We start from the raw sequence: 27,193 nt of genomic DNA, 5'->3' as shown, positions 1-27,193 counted from the left end.
GAGATCTTGATGTTATATACCAGAGATGGTAAATAATGTAGAAGTTTACAACCCATGGCACTGTAGCTAATCTCCCTGGATGTGGATGGTAGAGAAAAATTGATGAAAGATTGCGACACTGGATATTCCGGGTGGTGGTTACGCAGCCCCAATCAAGTTTCAAAGAAATTCAAACTGTCCTGTGGCATCAGGATGCAGTGTCAGTGTAAATTATCCATGAACGTTTGAATGAAATTAAACCCTATGGCAGAAGATCCAGGAGAACCCCATTGCTGACATAGAGACATACAAAGCTACACTGTAGATTGCCAAAATGTGGACAGATGAGACCAAGATAGAACTTTTTGGTAAAGTACATCATTCTACTGCTTACCAAAAATGGAATTAGGCTTACAAAGAAAAGTACACAGTACCTACAGTCAAATATAGTGGAGGTTCAAAGATGTTTTGGAGTTGTCTTGCTGCCTCTGGCACTGGGTGTCTTGACTATGTGCAAGGCATCATGAAATCTGAAGATTACCAAAGGATTTTGGGTTACAATGTAGTGCCTAATGTCCTGGGTCATACAGAGGGTCTTCCAGCAAGACAGAGACCCCAAACATACTTTAAGAAGCTACCTGAAATGGATGGAAACAAAACACTGGAGAGTTCTGAAGAGGTCAGCATTAAGTCTGGTCTAAATCTCATTGAACACCTGTGGAAAGATCTTAAAATTGCTGTTGGGAGAAGGTGCCCCTTCAAATATGAGTTTTCAAAAGAAGAGCGGTTCAAAATTCCAGTTGAGAAGTGTAAGAAGCTTTTTGATGGTTATAGAAAGCGACTGATTGCAGTTATTTATTACAGAGGGTGTGCAACCAAATATTAAGTTGAGGGTGTCAACAATTTTTTCTGGCTCATTTTTTAAGTTTTTTGTGAAATTATGTCCAATTTGTTTTTTTTCTCTTTTTTTGTGTCGTTCCAATACACATAAACTAAATAAACATGCGAATAGCAAAACCTGTGCAATTGCAATAATTTTCTGGGAGAAATACTTCATTTTCTGTAACAATTTTAACAGTGCCAACACTTTCGGCCATGACTGTACATATATATGTATATATTCTATATTATTAAAATATAATTATATATTTTATACTATATATATATATATATATATATATATATATATATATATATATATACATACACACACATAAAATATACACCACACAATAGTGAATGCAGCAAGTCATTTATTCCTTATTCACTTCACAGTCACTATAACATTTAGAGAGGCAGCAGACACAACAAAGGGACAGACAGGCCAATACCTATTAATAGGTACTAATCAGAGCAGACTTAAAAGTCACCGGCTAGTGCAATTCCTCATGCAAACATTCATGTCAATCTTATCTATCAGCAGGATGATCACAAGTGACACTTTTATGCATCTGGTACTGTTCTACAGGCATGGGCAGCAGTCAGAAATCAGAGATGGCATCAGTGTTAGGGACATGATCCAGAAGTAACACGTTATGTGAGATTGCATTGTAAAGAAAATATTGATTAAAAAAATAATAATTTAGCAATAGCTGAGCGCTTTTGTGTTCTCTGTGAGAAAGCTGGTGACTGACACATTAGTCTACAGGGAGTTGAACAATAAAGCATGCAAAAAAAAGAAGTCAGTTGTGTTGCCCAGCCATAGATTGGTGCAATCCTACAATTGCCTTCGCATCAAATAATTGCTTCCATTAAAACTGCCTTCCCAATAATTGTAGACAGTTCACACTTCGAGAAGCACAGGGATACATCATAAATAGCATTGAGCTTTCCCAGGACCTTGGTCCGTTGTCCACATCCTTTGCCGTATGACAAGAGCCCTGCAAATCCAAATTTCATCCAACCTGCTTGCATCCCTGACAATTCTCCTAATTACTAGGCCCAGTGCAATGCCATTCATGTATTATGCCGCAATGATGACATCAAGCTGGGCCTACTAAACAGAACATGCTGCACAGACAGTGGCAACTAGGAGGACTCTATTCTGGAGGCCATGGACTACCAACGTGGAAGATGGACCAGGGTCCTGCAAGTCTTTTGGTTGAACTCTAGTCATAACAATAAAAAGAAGTAACACAATATATAAAGTATAGAGATGTTGCACCTCTTGTTGGATGAAATATATATATAAGCTCCTCACTAACCTCCTGGGCATTTAGGATCTTCTCCACATTATCAATGTCCCGGTAGAAAACTTGCTCCTGGTGTACCTGCTCCAATAATTTTCGCTTCATTTCCCAGTGCAGATAAAGTTTCTTGTTTTCTTCAACAAGGGCCTGAAGTTTTTCTCGAAGCTAAAACAATAAATATGAATTAACAATTAACTCATTAAAAAAATGAGGACTTCTAATGTCTACAAGCTTGCATTGGTGGAAAAACTCGAGTATCCAAGTAACCTCAAGATTATTGTTTTGTCGTCTGTTGATATGGTCTGTGCCGTATTACTTAGTCCTAGTATCTTTTGAAAGTGCCTCCAATATAAATAGAATTCTATTTATTGGGAAATATATGATAAATGTGTTATAGAATACCTGATGGCTCTCCTTACACATCAGTTGTAGTAAATACTTGTATTTCCAAGTAATTCAGACATTTGCAGGAGGGATAACAAAGCAATAGTACAATGTGGACATGAAGCAAAATGCAGAATTTACATTTTTTTTAACAAATCTTTACTAAAAGACACAAGTCAAGAGAGCTGATCGATGGCATAACACCAGGATATGCTACTGCTTTCTGATTGATTGGAGCACATCTGCCAGGGCCCATACGACCCAAACAATGGAGACTGCAGCACTAATTAAAGGGGTATTCTAGTGACAATGATAGCAGTGCATGAAAGGACTTGTTAGTAGGATAGCTGAGAATTTTGCTATACTGGCATGCTCTTAGAGTATGTGCACATGTTAAGTATTTGTGCAAACATTTTTGCACTATTTCTGCATCTCTGGACAGTAAAATACGTGTGGTTTAAATGCAACTTTTATGTGTTTTTGATGCACATTTTTCACCACTCATTAGTATGAATGAAATCTCAGCAAAATCGCTGAAAAAATTGACATGATGCATATTTAAAAGGGAATCTGAGCAGGTTTTTGCTACCTCGTCTGAGATCACCATGATGTAGGCAAAGAGAAGCTGAATCCAACAATGTATCACTTAGATTGTTGGATGCAGCTGTTCTGACACCATCAGAGCTTTTAGATTTAGCATGAAGCAGAGCTGAGAAAGCGAATCCCGCCCACACCAGGCTCTCCATGTACAAAGTCCATAGACAGTGAGATGCTTATCACAGGTGGGGGCGTGTAAGACCAGGACTCACATGACCAGCTAGTCCCAGCAATGATAAGCGCCTGGTGCTAAAACAATCATTGTAAGCAAACAAAACCTCAGAGCTTTAGGGTACCGTCACACAGTGCAATTTTGATCGCTACGACGGTACGATTCGTGACGTTCTAGCGATATCGTTACGATATCGCAGTGTCTGACACGCAGCAGCGATCAGGGATCCTGCTGAGAATCGTACGTCGTAGCAGATCGTTTGGAACTTTCTTTCGTCGCTTGATCACCCGCTGACATCGCTGGATCGTTGTGTGTGACAGCGATCCAGCGATGCGTTCGCTGGTAACCAGGGTAAACATCGGGTAACTAAGCGCAGGGCCGCGCTTAGTAACCCGATGTTTACCGTGGTTACCAGCGTAAAAGTAAAAAAAAACAAACCGTACATGCTCACCATCTGATGTCCGTCCGGTCCCTTGCCGTCCGCTTCCCGCTCTGACTGTCTGCCGGCCGGAAAGTGAGAGCAGATCACAGCAGTGACGTCACCGCTGCACTCTGCTCTCACTGTACGGCCGGATCTGTCAGAGCAGGAAGCGGACGGCAAGGGACCGGACGGACATCAGATGGTGAGCATGTACGGTTTGTTTTTTTTTTACTTTTACGCTGGTAACCACGGTAAACATCGGGTAACTAAGCGCGGCCCTGCGCTTAGTTACCCGATGTTTACCCTGGTTACCCGGGGACTTCGGCATCGCTCCAGCGCCGTGATTGCAACGTGTGACCGCAGTCTACGACGCTGGAGCGATAATCATACGATCGCTGCGACGTCACGGATCGTGCCGTCGTAGCGATCAAAATTGCACTGTGTGACGGTACCCTTATAAGAGAGGCATCAAAATCTGTGTTTTAACCCCTACAGCATGCTGTCTTCAGCTTACATAGCAAAAAAAAAACTGCTGACAGATTCCTTTTAAATCTGCAAGTCATAAATCAGCAGAATGTGCAGGACGCTTAGGGATTCTCATTCATTTTGCTAAAACATTAGAAAAACTCTAGGTTTGTGACAAGTCTGCGCAGAATAAAATGCGACAAAAACACCTTTGCACCCAGACTGCTCCATTTACACTGAATGATCTTTGTCAACAATAATTCTTAAAACCGATCATATAATGATTATCTTGCAGTGTAAAAGGCTGTCAATTACTTGATGAAAACAATTGTTCATCAGGTGAAATGATCTTTTGTGCATAGCACAACATTGCCGTTTTTGGTGGTGGATCGTCCTCTGTAAATTGCGTAAATTGCACTATTGAGAACTACGGCAGCCTATGTGGACAGAACAATCTATTAAAGATCATCATTTACTTTGGGGCCATACATACCCTCCGTTCCCGGGTCTGAAACCGGTGAATCCCCGCAGTGCACAGTTCATGAGCTGGGGGGGTTCGTAATTCTGCAGTCACACAGAGTTCCTGCAGACTTATTGGTTTTGACAGGACAACCCCTTTAAATGATCGTAATATACCATCGATATGCCATAACATTTTAATGATACCCTCTAATAGGTGTATAACAGCTGCTCTTTAAATCAGAATGTATATGCATCTTGATGTTTATAAACATCCATTAAAAATAAAAACTAGAATTACAATGTACAGTTCACATATAATAACACATGAGATCAGATAATTGTGCCTTTATAGCATTGATACATTTGGTGCTTATATCTCTATTACCTGCTCTTCAGGTATTTTTCCCTCCTGTAGTAGGGATTGTCCAATAGCGACTGTCTTATTATATTTTTCTTGATGGGCGTCCATATTCTGCTTTAGGTCTTGGTGGGCATTCAGTCTCTCGCTACTTGCTAGAACTCCCCTTATTGTCTCCTCAACATTCATCTCACGGGTTATTTCTGCAGCCCACGAGAAGTAGTCACGTACCTGTACAGAAAAATATTATTTACAGCTCTGATACATTGATAGTTCACAGTATTGCTGAAACATAACTGAATAAGCCATCATGGATACTCTTTTACAGCAACCATTGATCCCTGGTTTCACCAGATGGCTGTAGCTTGCCAGACTTTTCTCTTAGAGGAGTCTACGAAGGTTGGGATCTAAGGGGCAAGGTTTCTCCTTGTGGCTAGTGACATACCAGGTCTTGAATAGTCTATGAAGGTGTAATGCTACAACTTCCATAGACAATGTGGCTCCAGTGGTACAGTGGACACCTTGCACTTATAGTGAACCTTCTAAAAAAGGATCTAAAGACAGAAATGATAGCAGAGAAAAAATATGTAAACAGATCATACCTACCAACAATGACACTGAATTTAAAGAGAGGCCGTTGTTTTAATTTTTATTTCCTAAATCAATAGTATAGGTGAAAATAAATAACCTTGTAATATATCTTATCAGCTTCTTTCTCCTTCTGGACTGAACTTTCACTCTCAATTCATGGATAAAATCTGTATTCGGTTAACAAAGATTATCCTATTACTAACATAGGATATAACAATTGGTCCTTGTAAAATTCTATGGAGGAGGGAGGAGCTGGACTCAGATATGTTGCAAGTTCCATATTACTTTATGAGCACCAGCTGCCATCTCCTATCTCAATAATGGGAAAGTCTGTATTCATTGAACACAAATTTTACCCAAGAAATGAGAATTTGAAGAATGAAAGATCAGTCCAGGAGGGTAAAGTAGATTTCTCTAATAACACATATTACAAAGTTTGCTATTTTCACATTTGCTATTGAATTATGAAAGAAAAAAAAAAAGAAAAAAAACGATGGTTACTCTTAAGGGTAAGTTCACACAGGGCGTTTTTGCTGCATTTTTTTATGCTAATTTTCAGCTGCTTTTTACAGTACCAGCAAAGCCTATGAGATTTCAGAGATCTCATGCACACACATTGGGTTTTTGTGTGATCAGTATTTTGTGCTTTGCTGCGTTTTTTTTGACAAAGGGCACGTCACTTCTTTCAGCATTTTTGCTGCGTTTTTTCTGCGTTTTTCACCCATTGACTTGAATGGATGGTGAAAAACGCTGCAAATACGAAAGGTTGACTTTTCTTGGAGCGTATTTGCTGCAGAAAAGTCAAGGAGAGCCGGATGTGACATCACACTCGGCTCTGCTGCATCTAGATGGCAGGCTGCATGATGCGTCCATACAGCCAGTCATCCAGCAGAGTGGATCTGATCCCCATTCACTTGAATGGGGGGTCCGACATTACAGTGTTTGACACGTTGTCATATGCTCCCGACTGTAAGTGACTGGGGAATGAATGAGAGGCAGCAGGCGTAGGCTCAGTAACTAGCGGTGACGTCACCGAGCCTGCGCTCCCTCACAGCCTGACCTGAGGTAACCTCTGGACCGTGGGAAAATGCCAGGGAAGAGGTTACCGCAGGTAATGTGTCGATCTAGTCTATCTATTCTATCAATCTATCTATCTCTGTCTATTCTATCAATCTATCTATTCTATCAATCTATCTATTCTATCTATCAACAGGAAGTTGTTTTTTTTTTCTCTGTGTGCACTCAACTTTATTGGCATGCACAAAGAGAAAAAAAACGCATGAAAAAAACGCACCAAAAACGCGGCAAAACACTTCAAGATAATCAGGTTTTGCTGCAGAAAAAAAACGCAGCAAAAACGCCCTGTGTGAACTTACCCTTAAGCTCCAAACTCCACAACACCCCCAAAATGCTCCTTTATGGAGCAGCCTTTCCACGCCCTGTTCCTATGACTATTTATGCCACTTGCCCACTATACCTATAGAACTAAGTGACAATATAATGTATGTTTACTAATAAACAATAGTGGACAGAGCAGAGATCTAAAACTATACCCTTGATTTTGCAGAAACTAGAGATGTTTCGATCTCGACCATCATCCCAAGGGCCACGTGACTATGAAGACGTGATCTAGCCTGCAACCTACGGAGTGACAACAGAGACAGCTGTCTAATGTTCATATAAGGAGGCTCGGTGACAGATCCACAGCTCAGCTCCAGATTATATTTATCTATGATTCACAGCCAGCTAGTGTTCCTCCTCCATCCACGTGTGATTCACAAACTGAAATTCATCCTAAAAGCAAAATTATACAGCCAGTACTGACTTGGTATTTATCCAGGAGATAAATGTTCTCGAATTAGAAAGCAGTGCTCAAGGGTTAACATACTTATTGACTTAAAGGGCGATTAAGAGGAAGACAACCCCTGTCCATATTTCCTGTTGGAACATCCTAGAGCTGTACTCCTTCGATCCAGATCTGCATTATGTGGATGACACTTTTCCAATGTAATGGAAATATATAACCAGATGTGGCATTCCCCAGCAGGAACAGCTGAATGGCAGGGATGAGAAGGTAGACCCATGGGACCAGCTGATCAGTCAACTGGCTTACATAAAAATGGGGCTGTCTTCTCAAGTATCTACTTTCAGACCACTCTACTAACCCCCAGTAAGCATGGACATTTTGATGAGGATGCATGTTTATTTCGATGCGTAAATAGACATTTCCAAGGGCACGAAGGCTCAGGCCACCATAAACATTAGACCGTCATCTGGTCCTGCAGAATGTGGGCGGTTGACCTCAGTTTAATGTTATGTGCATGGCGAAACATGGTCTGTACACTTACAGATTATGTACAAGATATTCAGACACTTACGGCTGCCAGGAAAAGGTAGAGCCTGCAGGCCTGTTCCAGGTCTGTTCTCCTCTTCTCTACTTTGGTTTTCATCAGCTCCCATTTCTCCACCACTTCGTTTTGTATCTGTTGTAGCGTCAGATTTTGCTCCCCAGAACACCGAGACAGGGCTCCATCAGCTGCATCAACAAGTTCTTGGAGCTGCAAAATATTTCAAGTAAAATCATATATTCGAATGCTTTCATCAGTAAATTAAACACGTAAATTACCAATATAGAAAAATAAATATTGAAAAAAAATAGAACAAAAGTGTTTTTAACATTGATAGATTATCCTGAGGATAGGATCTTAACATCAGACTTGTAGGGGTTCAAACTTTGACAATCAATCAACAGTCTGCAAGGGTCATGGCCAGACTTGAACTAGACCACAGGAGAACAGGAGAATCCCCGGTGGACCCCCCACCTACCTACATGATCAGTACATGGCACAGCACACATAATGCAGTTTTTACAAAGGCAGCAGCCCATTATCTTACAAATTTCCCAGCTTATAATATAGAAGAATAGGTGAATTTGTGAATGAGGATCAGGTAATATTGTATGTAACTGAATAGTGGGCACCAACATCAATGTTTCTGGTTGGCCCTTGGCAGCCCAAGTTGTCATGGCCATGGCTCTCGCTCCTCTTATTCTTTGTTCACCAAACACAGATTCCTTCAATTTAGTGGCTGTGGAGTTGAACCAGATCAATCTCATCCACATCTCCAAGCTTAACGACAAAACATTTCTTAACAATATTATGAATGATCCCGCTATCTACTTTTCTTATCTGTTCTAATACTGTAGATACAGGGGCTGCTGAGGTAAGAAAAGTATGCACATGCAGCGCCCCAGAGTCCTGGTCGTTGCAGTAATGTCGCTCTCCCACCAGGGGGAGTGATATTACGTCTGATGGTACTAAAGGAGTTCACCTTGCCAGGTATCACAAGTCACACACTACACTTCACACTCCAGTCCACCAGGGGGAGCAAAGGTTCTATCTATTGGGGCACTCCTCACACACGGGTAAAACTGGTGGGTTGGATAGGAAGTCAGTCAGAAGCTGCCTGGGTTCGACCCAGAGAGGACCTGTCAGGGGTGGGATCCTGACAGCGGCCTAGCACGAGATAGAACGTTACGGAGCTGCGCCTGCACCCATTGCGGCAGCATTCTAAGAAAGGACAAGAAGAGAATTGTATTGTGGAGAGTGAGAGGCGAGATCACAGCACAAGGAGAGAATACCGGGAGGAGTTCTGCCCCAAGATCGGCAGCCTCCTTCTGAGGCGCGTAGCCGGTGGCCGGAACACCGAGGGAGTAATTGACCCTACATATTACTTCAGAGACCGGCAGGACAGTCAATTCCAAGTTGGCTGCCCGACCTTAATACCTAAGAAGACATGGAGGCAAATTGTGGGAGAGGGGCGTCTGTAGGGTCCCTATAAATAAGCTCCAGGCCTACCCCGTCATACGGGTGGTCCTATCCATACCATCTGGGGGACAGAGAGAGAGAAGATCAGAAACATCCACGAAAGTTGTGAGGACTATCCCGTGGTGCTCAGCAGGGAGGTACTACAACACACAGGCGCTAGTAGGAAGGCTACTGATTTCCACCTGGATAAGGGAACTCTGGATGTGCCTTCGGACCGGCCGGACTCTGCTTGCCCTGTGAACGGTACTCTGGACTGTGGACGCTGAAGTCTTCAGTAAAAGGTAAAGAGACTGCAACCTTTGTGTCCTCGTTATTCATTGCGCCTTACAATGTCCACCATCACCACCTACACATCTGGGAAGCCCTGGGGACATACTTCACCTGTGGGAAGGTATACCATCTAGCTGCCAATCCAGCACCCCAGCAGACCCCTAGCAGCGTTGGTCACCCTGACCGAATACCACAGGTGGCGTCACGAACACCAGACAAACTACCCCCTTTAATTGGACGCCCCTCAGAAGGGCCATGGACCAGGTCGAGCCACCGTGACATCCCCAGAACCGAGAAGGACCCGGTACCGAGTACCCCATTGCCCTACATGTGGGGGCGCTCCACACACACTGTTGTCCACCACGCCTATCTGATCCACTACTGGAGATACCATGGGTGCTGAAGTAAAAAGAGGCTACTCACACTGCTGTCTATCATGTCTATCTGATCTAATACTGGAAATACTGGGGCTGCTGAGGTAAGAAAAGGCTGCACACACTGCTGTCTACCATGTACAGTGGGGCAAAAAAGTATTTAGTCAGTCAGCAATAGTGCAAGTTCCACCACTTAAAAAGATGAGAGGCGTCTGTAATTTACATCATAGGTAGACCTCAACTATGGGAGACAAACTGAGAAAAAAAAATCCAGAAAATCACATTGTCTGTTTTTTTATCATTTTATTTGAATTTTATGGTGGAAAATAAGTATTTGGTCAGAAACAAAATTTCACCTCAATACTTTGTAATATATCCTTTGTTGGCAATGACAGAGGTCAAAAGTTTTCTGTAAGTCTTCACAAGGTTGCCACACACTGTTGTTGGTATTTTGGCCCATTCCTCCATGCAGATCTCCTCTAGAGCAGTGATGTTTTTGGCTTTTCGCTTGGCAACACGGACTTTCAACTCCCTCCAAAGGTTTTCTATAGGGTTGAGATCTGGAGACTGGCTAGGCCACTCCAGGACCTTGAAATGCTTCTTACGAAGCCACTCCTTCGTTGCCCTGGCGGTGTGCTTTGGATCATTGTCATGTTGAAAGACCCAGCCACGTTTCAACTTCAATGCCCTTGCTGATGGAAGGAGGTTTGCACTCAAAATCTCACGATACATGGCCCCATTCATTCTTTCATGTACCCGGATCAGTCGTCCTGGCCCCTTTGCAGAGAAACAGCCCCAAAGCATGATGTTTCCACCACCATGCTTTACAGTAGGTATGGTGTTTGATGGATGCAACTCAGTATTCTTTTTCCTCCAAACACGACAAGTTGTGTTTCTACCAAACAGTTCCAGTTTGGTTTCATCAGACCATAGGACATTCTCCCAAAACACCTCTGGATCATCCAAATGCTCTCTAGCAAACTTCAGACGGGCCCAGACATGTACTGGCTTAAGCAGTGGGACACGTCTGGCACTGCAGGATCTGAGTCCATGGTGGCGTAGTGTGTTACTTATGGTAGGCCTTGTTACATTGGTCCCAGCTCTCTGCAGTTCATTCACTAGGCCCCCCCGCGTGGTTCTGGGATTTTTGCTCACCGTTCTTATGATCATTCTGACCCCACGGGGTGGGATTTTGCGTGGAGCCCCAGATCGAGGGAGATTATCAGTGGTCTTGTATGTCTTCCATTTTCTAATTATTGCTCCCACTGTTGATTTCTTCACTCCAAGCCGGTTGGCTATTGCAGATTCAGTCTTCCCAGCCTGGAGCAGGGCTACAATTTTGTTTCTGGTGTCCTTTGACAGCTCTTTGGTCTTCGCCATAGTGGAGTTTGAGGGTGTGCACAGGTGTCTTTTTATACTGATAACAAGTTTAAACAGGTGCCATTACTACAGGTAATGAGTGGAGGAAAGAGGAGACTCTAAAAGAAGAAGTTACAGGTCTGTGAGAGCCAGAAATCTTGATTGTTTGTTTCTGACCAAATACTTATTTTCCACCATAAAATGCAAATAAAATGATAAAAAAACAGACAATGTGATTTTCTGGATTTTTTTTTCTCAGTTTGTCTCCCATAGTTGAGGTCTACCTATGATGTAAATTACAGACGCCTCTCATCTTTTTAAGTGGTGGAACTTGCACTATTGCTGACTGACTAAATACTTTTTTGCCCCACTGTATATATGATTTAATACTGGAGATACCGGGAGTGCTGAGGTAAGAAGAGGCTGCTCACACTGCTGTCTATCAGGTCTATCTGATCCAATACTGGAAATACCAGGGGTGCTGAGGTAGTTAGAGGCTGCACACACTGCTGTCCATCATGTGTATGTGATCTAATACTGGAGATACCAGGGGTGCTGAGGTAAGAAGAGGCTGTTTACACTGCTGTCTATCATGTCTATTTGATCTAATACTGGAAATACCGGGGCTGTTGAGGTAAGAAAAGGCTGCACACACTGCTGTCCACCATGTGTATATGATCTAATACTGGAGATACCGGTAGTGCTGAGGTAAGAAGAGACTGCTCACACTGCTATCTATTATGTCTATCTGATTTAATACTGGAGATACTATGGGTGCTGAGGTAAGAAAAGGCTGCACACACTGCTGTCCACCCTATCTGATCCAATACTGGAGATACCAGGGGTGCAGAGGTAAGAAGAGGCTGCTCACACTGCTGTCTATCATGTCTATCTGATCCAATACTGGAGACACCTGGGGTGCTGAGGTAAGAAGAGGCTGCTCACACTGCTGTCTATCAGGTCTATCTGATCTAATACTGGAAATACCGGGGCTGCTGAGGTAAGAAAAGGCTGCACACACTACTGTCCACCATGTCTATCTGATCTAATACTGAGGATACCAGAGGTGCTGAGGTAAGAAAAGCCTATTCACACTGCTGTCCTCCATGTATATTTGATCTAATGCTGGAGATACCAAGAGTGCTGAGGTAAGAAAAGTATTCACACATTGCTGTCCACCATGTCTATCTGATCCAATACTTGAGATACCAGGGGTGCTGAAGTAAGAAGAGGCTGCTCACACTGTTGTCCACCATGGCTATCTCATGTAATACTGGAGATACCAGGGGTGCTGAGATAAAGAGAGGCTGCTCACACTGCTGTCCCTCCTTGTCTTTTGACCTAAAACTGCATATAATCACAGGTACCTCACTAATTAACATTGTAGGACAGGTTTCTGGCAGTTTCACAATGTGTCAGTCATTTTTATGTACTACAGTGATTACCTCCCTAGACAAAACAACTGTGATTTGCTAATTAAAAAGTTATTTATCAATTTGTTTCTAATTACATTTTCTTTCTTTCTTTTTTTTTTTTTTAATTCCCAAAGAAGCCGTTTAACAAAGAGGTTCACTGGATCTCGATATTAAACACCAGATATCCATCAAGTTTCAGTTATTAGCATGGTCTTGTGTATTGTTACACATAATATTGCATGTTATTAGATGATTACTTTACTTTCCCGGTTTTTTCACATTTAAAACTCCTTGTCTATATTCTGAGTATATATATTCTGACTTTTCCAATTGTTCGCATAAAGTGATATATTCTTTTTCATTTTGTTTTATGACTAACTCTAGAAGATTTAGGGAACATTGTAAATGAATTTGTTCCCAAGCTTGTTGGAAGCTGGGATCGTTGTTAAATTGCGAGATCTCTTTATAAACTCGGAGTCCCCTTGGAACGCGATTACATTCCACATATGATTTTAAAGATTTTATTGTCCAAAATAATTTAATTTCTTTTTCGGCTAGAAAACCAATCTTGGTCTCCAGGGTTTTTGTCCCAATTAATTCCAATTTGTCTCGTGTGTTGCAGTCAGCAAAAAACTCTCCCGCTATTGAAAAAAATCCCTGCCTTTGTGAAAGATAGTGGTGACTTCTTGCGTGCTCTCAGAGACGTTGACTGGCAGACTGGTTTCTCACTCGCCTCCATAGACGTTGTGAACCTTTATACGAGAATCCCACAATCGCAGAGAATTGAGGCAATAGAAAAAATCTTAAAAAATACCGAGAAAGATGATATGTTTATTTCCTTTGTCATAGAAAGTCTCACATTTGTTCTGTCCCATAATGCGTTTAAATTTATTGATAAATGGTACGCACAAAAAACGGGCACCGCGATGGGCACACCGGTGGCATGTGTTTTTGTCAACCTCTTCCTCGCGGCCTTTGAGGAAAAACACATCACAAACATAAATAATCCTTATTTAAAATTTATACGTACCTATCTGCGTTTCGCAGATGATATTTTCATCACATGGGACGGAACAGAATGCGATTTTAAAAACTTTGTCACACATTTAAATGTAAGTAATGAAGAGAATATGTGCTTCACTTCGTGCTTTGGTAAAAAATCATTGGAATTCTTGGATGTAAAAATTGAGGTCCTAGATGGGAAAATTAATACTAGTGTATTCAGAAAACCTACCGCGACAAATAATTTATTGCATTATGAAAGCGCACACCTAGCTCACACGAAAAAAGCAATCCCATACAGCCAAATGGTTAGATTGAGGAAAATAAATAATAGCAATAAAGTGTATAAGGAGCAAATTGGTGAGCTCAAAGTGCGGTTTAAAAATAGAGGATATCCAGCAGAAATTCTAGATCAAGCAGAAAGTCACGCAGATAAATTGTCACAATCTGAACTACTTAAAAAACGTAGAACAAAAAATTTCATTCCAGATGATAAATGTATCCGAAAATTCACCTTTACGTTTAGGCATAGTCCAATGGACAAAGCAATTTACGGAGCAGTGAGAAAAAATTGGCATATTTTGCAAAATGATAGAGACTTAATGAAAATATCAACATTAGATCCTTAATTTACGTACAAACGCACCAAAAACTTGGGTGATCTTTTGGTGCATAATAGACTATTACCAGCACAAAATAATTGGCTAGCAAAGGATTTACCAAAGGGAAATTTTAAATGTAAAAATTGTAGATTTTGCCACTTGCACAAATTAGACAACCCATTAAAAATCGGAGGTATAAACCATAATACACGCGATTTCATTACGTGTAAAAGTAAATATGTTGTCTATGTGATTTTTTGCCCATGTAATTATTTTTATATCGGAAAAACAATATGTTCCCTGGCCATTAGATTTAGAGAACATTACAACTCAATAACGACTGGCAAGGGCTGCATGCGGCTTATAAAGCACATGCAGGAACAACACAATAGTAACCCTGAATTAACCCCTTCACCCCCAAGGGTGGTTTGCACGTTAATGACCGGGCCAATTTTTACAATTCTGACCACTGTCCCTTTATGAGGCTATAACTCTGGAACGCTTTGACGGATCTTGGCGATTCTGACATTGTTTTCTCGTGACATATTGTACTTCATGTTAGTGGTAAAATTTATTCGATATAACTTGCGTTTATTTGTGAAAAAAATGGAAATTTGGCGAAAATTTTGAAAATTTTGCAATTTTCCAACTTTGAATTTTTATGCCCTTAAATCACAGACATATGTCACGCAAAATACTTAATAAGTAACATTTCCCACATGTCTACTTTACATCAGTACAATTTTGGAACCAAAATTTTTTTTTGTGACGGAGTTATAAGGGTTAAAAGTTGACCAGCAATTTCTCATTTTTACAACACCATTTTATTTTAGGGACCACATCTCATTTGAAGTCATTTTGAGGGGTCTATATGATAGAAAATACTCAAGTGTGACACCATTCTAAAAACTGCACCCCTCAAGGTGCTCAAAACCACATTCAAGAAGTTTATTAACCCTTCAGGTGTTTCACAGGAATTTTTGGAATGTTTAAATAAAAATGAACATTTAACTTTTTTTCACACAAAATTTATTTCAGCTCCAATTTGTTTTATTTTACCAAGGGTAACAGGAGAAAATGGACCCCGAAAGTTGTTGTACAATTTGTCCTGAGTACGCTGATACCCCATATGTGGGGGTAAACCACTGTTTGGGCGTATGGCAGAGCTCGGAAGGAAAGGAGCGCCATTTGACTTTTCAATGCAAAATTGACTGGAATTGAGATGGGACGCCATGTTGCGTTTGGAGAGCCCCTGATGTGCCTAAACACTGAAACCCCCTACAAGTGACACCATTTTGGAAAGTAGACCCCCTAAGGAACTTATCTTGATGTGTGGTGAGCACTTTGACCCACCAAGTGCTTCACAGAAGTTTATAATGCAGAGCCGTAAAAATAAAAAATCATATTTTTTCACAAAAATGATCTTTTCGCCCCCAATTTTTTATTTTCCCAAGGGTAAGAGAAGAAATTGGACCCCAAAAAATGTTGTGCAATTTGTCCTGAGTACGATGATACCCCATATGTGGGTGTAAACCATTGTTTGGGCGCATGGCAGAGCTTGGAAGGGAAGGAGCGCCATTTGACTTTTCAATGCAAAATTGACTGGAATTGAGATGGGACGCCATGTTGCGTTTGGAGAGCCCCTGATGTGCCTAAACACTGAAACCCCCTACAAGTGACACCATTTTGGAAAGTAGACCCCCTAAGGAACTTATCTTGATGTGTGGTGAGCACTTTGACCCACCAAGTGCTTCACAGAAGTTTATAATGCAGAGCCGTAAAAATAAAAAATCATATTTTTTCACAAAAATGATCTTTTCGCCCCCAATTTTTTATTTTCCCAAGGGTAAGAGAAGAAATTGGACCCAAAAAAATGTTGGCCAATTTGTCCTGAGTACGCTGATACCCCATATGTGGGTGTAAACCATTGTTTGGGCGCATGGCAGAGCTTGGAAGGGAAGGAGCGCCATTTGACTTTTCAATGCAAAATTGACTGGAATTGAGATGGGACGCCATGTTGCGTTTGGAGAGCCCCTGATGTGCCTAAACATTGAAACTCCCTACAAGTGACACCATTTTGGAAAGTAGACCCCCTAAGGAACTTATCTAGATGTGTGGTGAGCACTTTAACCCACCAAGTGCTTCACAGAAGTTTATAATGCAGAGCCGTAAACATAAAAAATCATATTTTTTCACAAAAATGATCTTTTCGCCCCCAATTTTTTTGTTTTCCCAAGGGTAAGAGAAGAAATTGGACCCCAAAAAATGTTGGCCAATTTGTCCTGAGTACGCTGATACCCCATATGTGGGTGTAAACCATTGTTTGGGCGCATGGCAGAGCTTGGAAGGGAAGGAGCGCCATTTGACTTTTCAATGCAAAATTGACTGGAATTGAGATGGGACGCCATGTTGCGTTTGGAGAGCCCCTGATGTGCCTAAACATTGAAACTCCCTACAAGTGACACCATTTTGGAAAGTAGACCCCCTAAGGAACTTATCTAGATGTGTGGTGAGCACTTTGACCCACCAAGTGCTTCACAGAAGTTTATAATGCAGAGCCGTAAAAATAAAAAATCATATTTTTTCACAAAAATGATCTTTTCGCCCCCAATTTTTTATTTTCCCAAGGGTAAGAGAAGAAATTGGACCCCAAAAAATGTTGGCCAATTTGTCCTGAGTACGCTGATACCCCATATGTGGGTGTAAACCATTGTTTGGGCGCATGGCAGAGCTTGGAAGGGAAGGAGCGCCATTTGACTTTTCAATGCAAAATTGACTGGAATTGAGATGGGACGCCATGTTGCGTTTGGAGAGCCCCTGATGTGCCTAAACATTGAAACTCCCTACAAGTGACACCATTTTGGAAAGTAGACCCCCTAAGGATCTTATCTAGATGTGTTTTGAGAGCTTTGAACCCCCAAGTGTTTCACTACAGATTATAACGCAGAGCCGTGAAAATAATTTTTATTTTTTTTCTCAAAAATGATTTTTTAGCACCCAGCTTTGTATTTTTACAAGGGTAACAGAATAAATTGGACCCCAAAATTTGTTTTCCAATTTGTCCTGAGTACGCTGATACCCCATATGTGGGGGGGAACCACTGTTTGGGCGCATGACAGAGCTCGGAAGGGAAGGAGCGCCATTTGGAATGCAGACTTAAATGGATTGGTCAGCAGCCGTCACGTTGCATTTGCAGAGCCCCTGATGTACCCAAACAGTACAAACCCCCCACAAGTGACCCCATATTGGAAACTAGACCTCCCAAGGAACTTATCTAGATGTGTTTTGAGAACTTTGAACCCCCAAGTGTTTCACTAAAGTTTATAGCGCAAAGCCGTGAAAATAAAAATTCTTTTTTTTTTTCACAAAAATGATTTTTTTAGCCCCCAGTTTTGTATTTTCACAAGGGTAACAGGATAAATTAGACCCCAAAAGTTGTTGTCCAATTTGTCCTGAGTATGCTGATACCCCATATGTGGGGGGGAACCACTGTTTGGGTGCATGACAGAGCTCGGAAGGGAAGGAGCGCCATTTGGAATGCAGCCTTAAATGGATTGGTCTGCAGGCGTCACGTTGCATTTGCAGAGCCCCTGATGTACCCAAACAGTACAAACCCCCCACAAGTGACCCCATATTGGAAACTAGACCTCCCAAGGAACTTATCTAGATGTGTTGTGAGAACTTTGAACCCCCAAGTGTTTCACTACAGTTTATAACGCAGAGCCGTGAAAATAAAACATCTTTTTTTTCCCACAAAAATGATTTTTAGCCCCCCAAATTTTTATTTTCCTAAGGATAACAAGAGAACTTGGACCCCAGAAGTTGTTGTTCAATTTGTCCCGAGTACGCTGATAACACATATGTTGGGGTAAACCCCTTTTTGGGCGCACGGGAGAGCTCGGAAGGGAAGGAGCACTGTTTTACTTTTTCAACGCAGAATTGGCTGGAATTGAGATTGGACGCCATGTCGCGCTTGGAGAGCCCCTGATGTGCCTGGACAGTGGAAACTCCCCAATTCTACCTGAAACCCTAACCCAAACACACCCCTAACCCTAATCCCAACGGTAACCCTAACCACACCCCTAGCCCTGACACACCCATAATTCTAATCCCAACCCTAATCCAAACGTAAATGTAATCCAAACCCTAACCCTAACTTTACCTCCAACCCTAGCCCTAACCCTAACCCTACCCCTAACCCTAAACATGACTGAAATACGTGGCACTGAAATACGTGGCACTGAAATACGTGGCACTGAAATACGTGGCACTGAAATACGTGGCACTGAAATACGTGATACGTGGCACTTAAATACGTGGCACTGAAACACGTGGCACTGAAATACGTGATACGTGGCACTGAAATACGTGGCACTGAAATACGTGGCACTGAAATACGTGGCACTGAAATACGTGGCACTGAAATACGTGGCACTGAAATATGTGATACGTGGCACTGAAATACGTGGCACTGAAATACGTGGCACTGAAATACGTGGCACTGAAATACGTGGCACTGAAATACGTGATACGTGGCACTTAAATACGTGGCACTGAAACACGTGGCACTGAAATACGTGATACGTGGCACTGAAATACGTGGCACTGAAATACGTGGCACTGAAATACGTGGCACTGAAATACGTGGCACTGAAATACGTGGCACTGAAATACGTGGCACTGAAATATGTGATACGTGGCACTTAAATACGTGGCACTGAAATACGTGGCACTTAAATACGTGGCACTGAAATACGTGGCACTGAAATACGTGGCACTGAAATACGTGGCACTGAAATATGTGATACGTGGCACTGAAATACGTGGCACTGAAATACGTGGCACTGAAATACGTGGCACTGAAATACGTGGCACTGAAATACGTGGCACTGAAATATGTGATACGTGGCACTTAAATACGTGGCACTGAAATACGTGGCACTTAAATACGTGGCACTTAAATACGTGGCACTGAAATACGTGGCACTGAAATACGTGGCACTGAAATACGTGGTACTAAAATATGTGGCACTGAAATACGTGATACGTGGCACTGAAATACGTGAAAATACGTGAAATACGTGAAATACGTGGCACTGAAACACGTGGCACTGAAATACGTGATACGTGGCACTGAAATACGTGGCACTGAAATACGTGGCACTGAAATACGTGGCACTATGACTGTCAGAAAATGTTCATTAAACGGTTAGGGGTGAGGTTAGGGGTAGAGTTAGGGTTAGGGTTTGGATCCCTTTATCACCTTGATGGTGGTGGGTGGCTTTTCAGTGTGTTTTCTGTTTTTTTTCGATAAAAATGCATGCGTTTTTAACGCAAACGCATGTGCTTAAAAACGCAAGAAAATACTGCAGGTTGTATTTCTGAAAATGAACGCATGCAGAAAAAAACCGCATGCGTTTGAAAACGCGACCAAACGCGTACAAAAAAAACGCATGCGTTTTCAATGTTAAATATAGGGAAAAAACGCATGCGTTTTTTTGTGCAAAAAACGCTGCAGACAAAAACGCAAGTGTGAAACCAGCGACGCTTTTTATAGCAAAAAAGTTTTTGCGTCTCCACATTTTGAGACCTATAATTTTTCCACATTTTGCTCCACAGAGTCATGTGAGGTCTTGTTTTTTGCGGGACGAGTTGACGTTTTTATTGGTAACATTTTCGGACACGTGACCATTTTTGATTGCTTTTTATTCCGATTTTTGTGAGGCAGAATGACCAAAAACCTGCTATTCATGAATTTCTTTTGGGAGAGGCGTTTATACCGTTCCGCGTTTGGTAAAATTGATAAAGCAGTTTTATTCGTCGGGTCAGTACAATTACAGCGATATCTCATTTATATCATTTTTTTATGTTTTGGCGCTTTTATACGATAAAAACTAAAATATAGAAAAAATAATTATTTTGGTATCGCTTTATTCTCAGGACTATAACTTTTTTATTTTTTTGCTGATGATGCTGTATGGTGGCTTGTTTTTTGCGGGACAAGATGACGTTTTCAGCGGTACCATGGATATTTATATCAGTCTTTTTGATCGTGTGTTATTCCACTTTTTGTTCGGCGGTATGGTAATAAAGCGTTGTTTTTTGCCTCGTTTTTTTTTTTTTTTTCTTACGGTGTTTACTGAAGGGGTTAACTAGTGGGGCAGTTTTATAGGTTGGGTCGTTACGGACGCGGCGATACTAAATATGTGTACTTTTATTGTTTTGTTTTTTTTATTTAGATAAAGAAATGTATTTATGGGAATAATATATTTTTTTTTATTATTATTTATTTAGGAATTTTTTTTTATTTTTTTTTACACATGTGGAAAAATTTTTTTTTTACTTTTTTACTTTGTCCCAGGGGGGGACATCACAGATCATTGATCTGGCAGTGTGCACAGCACTCTGCCAGATCGACGATCTGCTGTGCAGGGCTGCAGGCTTACGAAGTGTCTGCTCTGAGCAGACACTCGGTAAGCCACCTCCCTCCCTGCAGGACCCGGATGCCGCGGCCATCTTGGATCCGGGACCTGCGGCGAGGAGGGAGGTAGGAGACCCTCAGAGCAACGCGATCACATCGCGTTGCTCCGGGGGTCTCAGGGAAGCCCGCAGGGAGCCCCCTCCCTGCGCGATGCTTCCCTATACCGCCGGTACCCTGCGATCATGTTTGATCGCGGTGTGCCGGGGGTTAATGTGCCGGGGGCGGTCCGTGACCGCTCCTGGCACATAGTGCCGGATGTCAGCTGCGATATGCAGCTGACACCCGGCCGCGATCGGCCGCGCTCCCCCCGTGAGCGCCGCTGATCGATGATGACGTACTATCCCGTTGGCGGTCATACGGGCCCACCCCACCTCGACGGGATAGTACGTCAGATGTCAGAAAGGGGTTAATGCAATTCGCTGGCCAGGAAATCGTTAAATTCCCACCTCAGGGAGGTAACCATAACAGGCTCCTCTTGAGAGAGGAAGGGAAATGGATCATAAAGACAAATGCCCAGGGACCATTAGGCCTGAACGATAAGTTAGACATGGCCGTATTCCTATAAATTTCGTCTGTGTTCAGTAAGCATATGAAAATACACACTGACATAGTTGTTAAAGTATAATTTTTTGTATAAATTATAACAAAATGTCAGTCATTTGTTTTTCACTGTTGATGTGTATGTAGCCTTTATAAAAGGAAATGACATCATTTTACCCCACATGGACCCGTAGAAGTGCTGATTGCACGAAACGGCCGTCGTCCTCCTGCACTCCCCGCACCCTCACTATCTCTCATTATGTGTTTGAGATAATCTGCACCATGGATTAAACACATTGAATCAGCAAACTGGTGAGTGCCGCTGTCTTCTAATTCTAATTAATATTTTTCTTTTGAGTGTTCTTCTTCTGTCACAGATTGTGTTGAGGCGCCTCATGAAATACAATTTCAGTTCACGAAAAGTGTTAAACTGATTGTATTTCTTGTGCAAGCAAAATAGTCCCAAAGACTAACAGAAACAAACAAAAAATAAAAAAGGGACTAATCTTTATTTTGTGATACCCTTTGCAACTAATGCTGCTGATAGTTTCTCTGCTCACACCTTTCAGGCCGCTGCTCTATTAATATTCAGCCATAGGGGATACAACGTGAAGACTCCTGAAAGGTCACATACTCATTAACAATTTCACACTGACTTATTAATATTATTAATTTGTAAGGGCTTACTTCATTAACAAGAGGATTGTCCAGACAGTTTATCCATATATTTCCAGGAGGAGTAATAGAAGAATGGCAAAATGTATTTGATGAAGAATTGAATTATTTTCTAAAGTTTTTGAGACAGACAAGCCAGGAGAGCCAATAGGCTCTCTTTATATATCAATTATATGGAAGACAATATTATTAATTAACTGCCTTCAGCTTGATGGACGAACGATCTGTAGTAAGATTGATCTTGTGCAAACTTAGTTGCACCAGGGTCTTCTTCTCCGTTATCTTGATAGTATCAAGCCACTGGGTTGCTGGTCTTCCTCTTCACCTTGTTCCTTCTATTCTTCTGTCCATGATGTCCTTCTCCAGTGATTGCTCTTTTCATTTGATTTGGCCAAAGTAGGCAAGTCATAGCTTGGTGATTCTTGCTTTGAATGACATGTTGGCTTGATTTGTTCCAAAATTGATTTGTTTGTTCTTCTTGCCATCCATGGTATTGATAACATCAATACCATGGAAGGCAATACAAGTTACAAAAGAGCAAAATATCTAAGACTGTGGTAGTTTTTAATAGAAACAATCCCACACTGAAACTTTGCCTGACTGTGGCCACATCTTATCTATTACAGTTGCTGCAGACTAATATCAGTCATACTCTTTATACTTGAACATTTTATATTGCTAATAAAATAGTTCTAGATTAAAAAGACAGAAATACTGGTATAAAATCATATCCCAAAATTTCAGGACTTTGATTTCTTACTACTGAGGTTGTGTAGATGGCTACAGATGCACAGTACGATAATTATATGAAGGTTAGTAAATATAATTTGATTCCAAGTTTCAGTTGCTTGTGACCTTCAGGCACCAAAATTAGATTGAAATGTTTATGGCCCATTTACAGCACTTGTTCTGCCTGTACTACACATTAAAAATAGCATTTCATGTTTTGGGCATGTACAGTAGCTCAGTAGTGGAGCTATCACAAATGTGCCCTCTGAGTGCAAAATATCTAAGACCTGCAAAAAAAAATAAAATAAATAAATCAGAAAGCAAATGGGCATAAGTATTGTATATCTGTAGGCCGCCACTTTGAGGCATCACTTAGGCCGGGTTCACATTAGCGTTTCTGTGCACTGCGTATGATCCACATACATCTGCATGCGTCATGCGTGCATATCTTTAACATGGTGTACATAGGGAAATGTGGATGTGTACGCATGTGTCGTTTTGTGGTGTGCGGCGGTGTCCGGCGAACGCAACATGTTGAATTTTTTGAGGCGTCAAACGCATGTGTACGCATGTCCTTGCGTAACAATGCATTGCCATAGACAGCAATGCTTTTTTGACACAATCATCCGCAATCGTTCGCATGCAGATGATTGCGTCAAAAAAATGGGAATGCATTGTTACGCAAGGACATGCGTACACATGCGTTTGATACACAATGCTGTATAAAAGGGGGTCTGGAGACAGGTAGTCCATTACTCTCAAGACTCTGGATGGAAGCACAGGACTCAGGACAAGACTTTGGATGTAAGTATAGAAGCTTTGAAAATGTCTTTTTGTCTGTGCAGTCTGTACTCTGTACTATTTTTTTCTGTTCATTGTAGACTGTTTGCTGCTCTGGTCCTGTTGCTGCCATCCTGTTACTGAAACCTTCCTGTTGCTGCCGCCTTCCTGTTGTTGCCACCTTCCTGGTGCTGCTGCCTTCCTGTTGCTACAGCCTTCCTGGTGCTGCCACCTTCCTGTTGCTGCCGGATGTAAGTATAGAATCTTTGAAAATGTCTGTTTGTCTTTGCAGTCTGTACTCTGTACTAATTGTTTTCTTTTCCTTGTAGACTGTTTGCTGCTCCGGTCTTGGTGCTGCTGCCGTCCTGGTGCTGCCTGACTGCTGTGCTGTTGGACTACTGCCTGTAATGTAAGTATTGGTGTCCATTGTTCTTTTTTTTGTGCTACGTTGTGTTTGGCTCTTAAAAAGTTACATTTTTCTTATCTGTTTTTTCTCTAGTGTTTCACTTGACTGGTTCCTGCACTTCCAACATGTCCTCCACTGAAGCTTCAGAAAGTGGACATGACACAGATTATGTAATCACATTTGATTTACTGATTGGTATGTATTTACTGTCAATACTAGACATGTGTTAAATCATGTATTTTCTTTACAGATACCTGACAGTGCAGAAGGGCAGGAGCAGTCCAGTGGAAATGATTGTTCCCAAGGTCGTTGGCCTCAAGTTGCTGAGGAGGAAAGATGGGGTGTAAGTAGCCTTTATCAGAGTTGTAATTGAATTTGTTTTCAGTTTTACTTACAAATTCTTTTTTGTATTTCATCTATAGGTTCCACAACGTGAGGAAGGACAACCAGATATCGATAACGATGTCCTTATTCAAGCTGTGAAAGAGCGAGCAGCATTGTGGTACCCCCGTGATCGGAATCATTCCGACTCAGCCTTGATCAGACGACTCTGGGAAGAAGTGGCCAGATTGCTGTTGGATGATTGGGACCATGCAAAGCCACAAGTCAGAAAGGATTTTCGTAAGTATTGCAATGTGGTCTTTTACGCATTGGTTTTGCTGTAAATGTTGTTTTTTTTTTACAATAATTTTTTTTCTTCCTCCTTCACAGTGAAGAGAGTAAAAGTTTGTTGGTGTTCGATGAAGGATCGCTTCAATAAGGACATGAAAGAGGAGATTCGGATTCGAAGTGGTGCTGCTCAAAAAGTCAGAAAATATAAGTACCATCAGTGGCTTTTTTTTCTGAGGCCTGTGCTTGCTCAGCGAACGTGAGTATCTTTTGTGTTGTTTTCCTATTATTTAAACTTTTAACTTTTTTACTAATGTTTTTCATTTATTTTCCACACAGAACCTGGTGCAGCATTACAAGACAGAACCTGGATCATCCTCTGTTGGAGTGGCCCCTTATCGGCCAGCCAATGAACAGGCCCAATCCCAGTCATCCACCAGCGATGGAGCAACCAGGCAGGCTTCACAGGCTGGGGAACAGGAAGCCGGTCCAACTGGTTTTCTCTTCTTCCAGCCCTCTGCCACTACTTTTCTTGGGTCTGCTCGCCAGTGGCAGAGTGCCTGTGAGAGGTCAGTCATGCCCAAGTTTATTCACTTAAGCTCGGTCTTCCAGGCTGGGATGAAGGCGGTTGTAGAAAGACTGAATAGTGGGTTCACTCAGGTGAACACACTTTTCCAGGACGCCCACAGACGCCTTGACAGTCTGGAAGCCAACCTCAATAGACCAGCGCAACATTATTTTTCCTCTATAGAACGGGGCTGGATGGAAAACCTTATTCCTGATTTTCAGCTCTATGTGATGAAGGCCTGTCAGGATGCTTACACCGAGGCCATGCAGCGGTCCTGATATCAGCAGCAGGCATAAAGTTCTTTCCTTACAGGGCAACAAGCTCCAGGACAGCATCAGTGGCACTATCCACCACAACCACCGCTGGACATTAGGACTGTTCCAACAGTACCCAGCTACAGCATGCAGCTGAGTGCAGCAGACCAGCCTTCCCCTTCAACCATGCAGCTGAGTGCAGCAGCCCAGACTTCCACTCCCACCACGCAGCAACAGGAAGCAAAAGGCCGAGGAAGCAACAAAACAAAGTCCAGGAAACGTAAAAATGCTGTAAAACATTAACCACCCCCTCCACCCTCACCTCCGAATGTGTCTTTTTTTCCAGTTTGCCCACACCTTCCCTTGGTTCTTTCCCATCCAATGTGTCAATCCCATCCAACTTGTTTTCCACTCCTAATGTGTCCTCTTCCCCAATGTGTCCTCTGCCAATGTTTCTGACCCAATCCTCCAATTGTCTGCCACTTCCACTTCCCCTACTTCCCCAACCACTCCAAGCCTACCATCACAGCCTGACACCCCCCAGGTCCACCATGTAACTCCCTCCCGCAGGACCCGAAAGTAATCACATTTTCATTTTTTTATTTTTTATTGTTTTTATTTTTGTTAATAATTTTTTTGATAAATAATAACTGTCTCACTGTGTTTTCTTTAGTTCTTTATTTAAACATGTGTATATTGTTGATTGCTGTTGAGTGAAGTATTAACGGGTGTTACAGTTAAGGTGTTTATTACTAAAGTTACATTCAAGGTGTCAATATTACAGACAGAAAAAAGTACAGGTACATTTGACTTATTTACAGCTTAAACCATTTCATCTTGCCATGACACAAGTCCAATATCAGAGACAAAGTAGGCAGCCAATTTATCCCTCATTTGGGCAGCTTCCACTGTAGTCCTCAGAGGGTGAGCATGATAATCTGGCAATGTGGTATTGACAAGTTCCTCAAGTTCAAAGTGTGGTTGCTCTTTTGTCAGGATGTAATTATGCATAATAACACACACTTTTACTACCTCATCAATTGTCTCTACATTAAGATTGATTGGTGTTCCAAAAATGCACCATTTAGCTGCCAGCAAACCAAAGGCACACTCCACAGTTCTTCATGCCCTTGTCAGTCTGTAGTTGAAAATCCTTTTGGTGTGATTCAAGTCCTGACTTGAGTATGGTTTTAAGAGGTTGGCACACATTTGAAACGCCTCATCCCCAACAACAACAAATGGCATTGGCGGTCCTTCAGTCTTGGGAAGAGGTTGTGGCGGTGGAAAATTAAAATTATTAGCATACAAACATTGTCCCATGTCAGAGTTTTTGAAAGTCTGTGAGTCATTTCCTCATCCAAATGAGTCAACGGCGACAAATCGACATTCAGCATCTGCAATCTCTATGAGAACAATGAAAAAGTATATTTTTTTTATAATTGAAGTACTCGGATCCACTTCCAGCAGGTTTTAGAATCCGAATGCGTTTGTCGTCCACAGCCCCTACACAGTTTGGAAAATTACAAATTTTCTTAAATTTTTCAGCATTTTTTAGCCAGAGTTCAGTTGTGGGTTGGAGGAGGAATTCTGCGCACAGAACGTCACACAATGCATGGCAGGTGTCTCCACAATCCCAGAAAGGGTGGACAGTCCAATCCGAAATTGAAAATGTAAAGATCTTAAG

General features: G+C 41.8%; 1 protein-coding gene and 1 long non-coding RNA gene across 6 annotated transcripts in view; one reads left to right on the top strand and one right to left on the bottom strand.

The window, feature by feature from the left end:
- The window catches only part of SPTBN5 (spectrin beta, non-erythrocytic 5), a 445,401-nt gene that overhangs the window by 212,239 nt on the left and 205,969 nt on the right, over positions 1-27,193 (bottom strand). For all 5 annotated transcript variants that reach the window (XM_077264001.1, XM_077264014.1, XM_077264022.1 and 2 more), the window contains exons 32-34: positions 7,997-8,176; positions 5,055-5,258; positions 2,184-2,333 (exon numbers count right to left, since the gene is read on the bottom strand). In XM_077264001.1, coding sequence (XP_077120116.1) covers positions 2,184-2,333; positions 5,055-5,258; positions 7,997-8,176 — 534 coding nt within the window. The remainder of the gene's footprint in view (positions 1-2,183; positions 2,334-5,054; positions 5,259-7,996; positions 8,177-27,193) is intronic.
- On the top strand, positions 24,363-25,310 carry LOC143775653 (uncharacterized). Its single transcript, XR_013215682.1, has 3 exons — positions 24,363-24,421; positions 24,501-24,946; positions 25,027-25,310. It is a non-coding gene; the product is annotated as an uncharacterized LOC143775653 (long non-coding RNA).

This window comes from Ranitomeya variabilis, chromosome 1, assembly GCF_051348905.1.
Source record: "Ranitomeya variabilis isolate aRanVar5 chromosome 1, aRanVar5.hap1, whole genome shotgun sequence".
In the NCBI taxonomy this organism is placed as follows: Eukaryota; Metazoa; Chordata; class Amphibia; order Anura; family Dendrobatidae; genus Ranitomeya; species Ranitomeya variabilis.
This window is presented reverse-complemented; position numbering and strand designations above follow the sequence as displayed.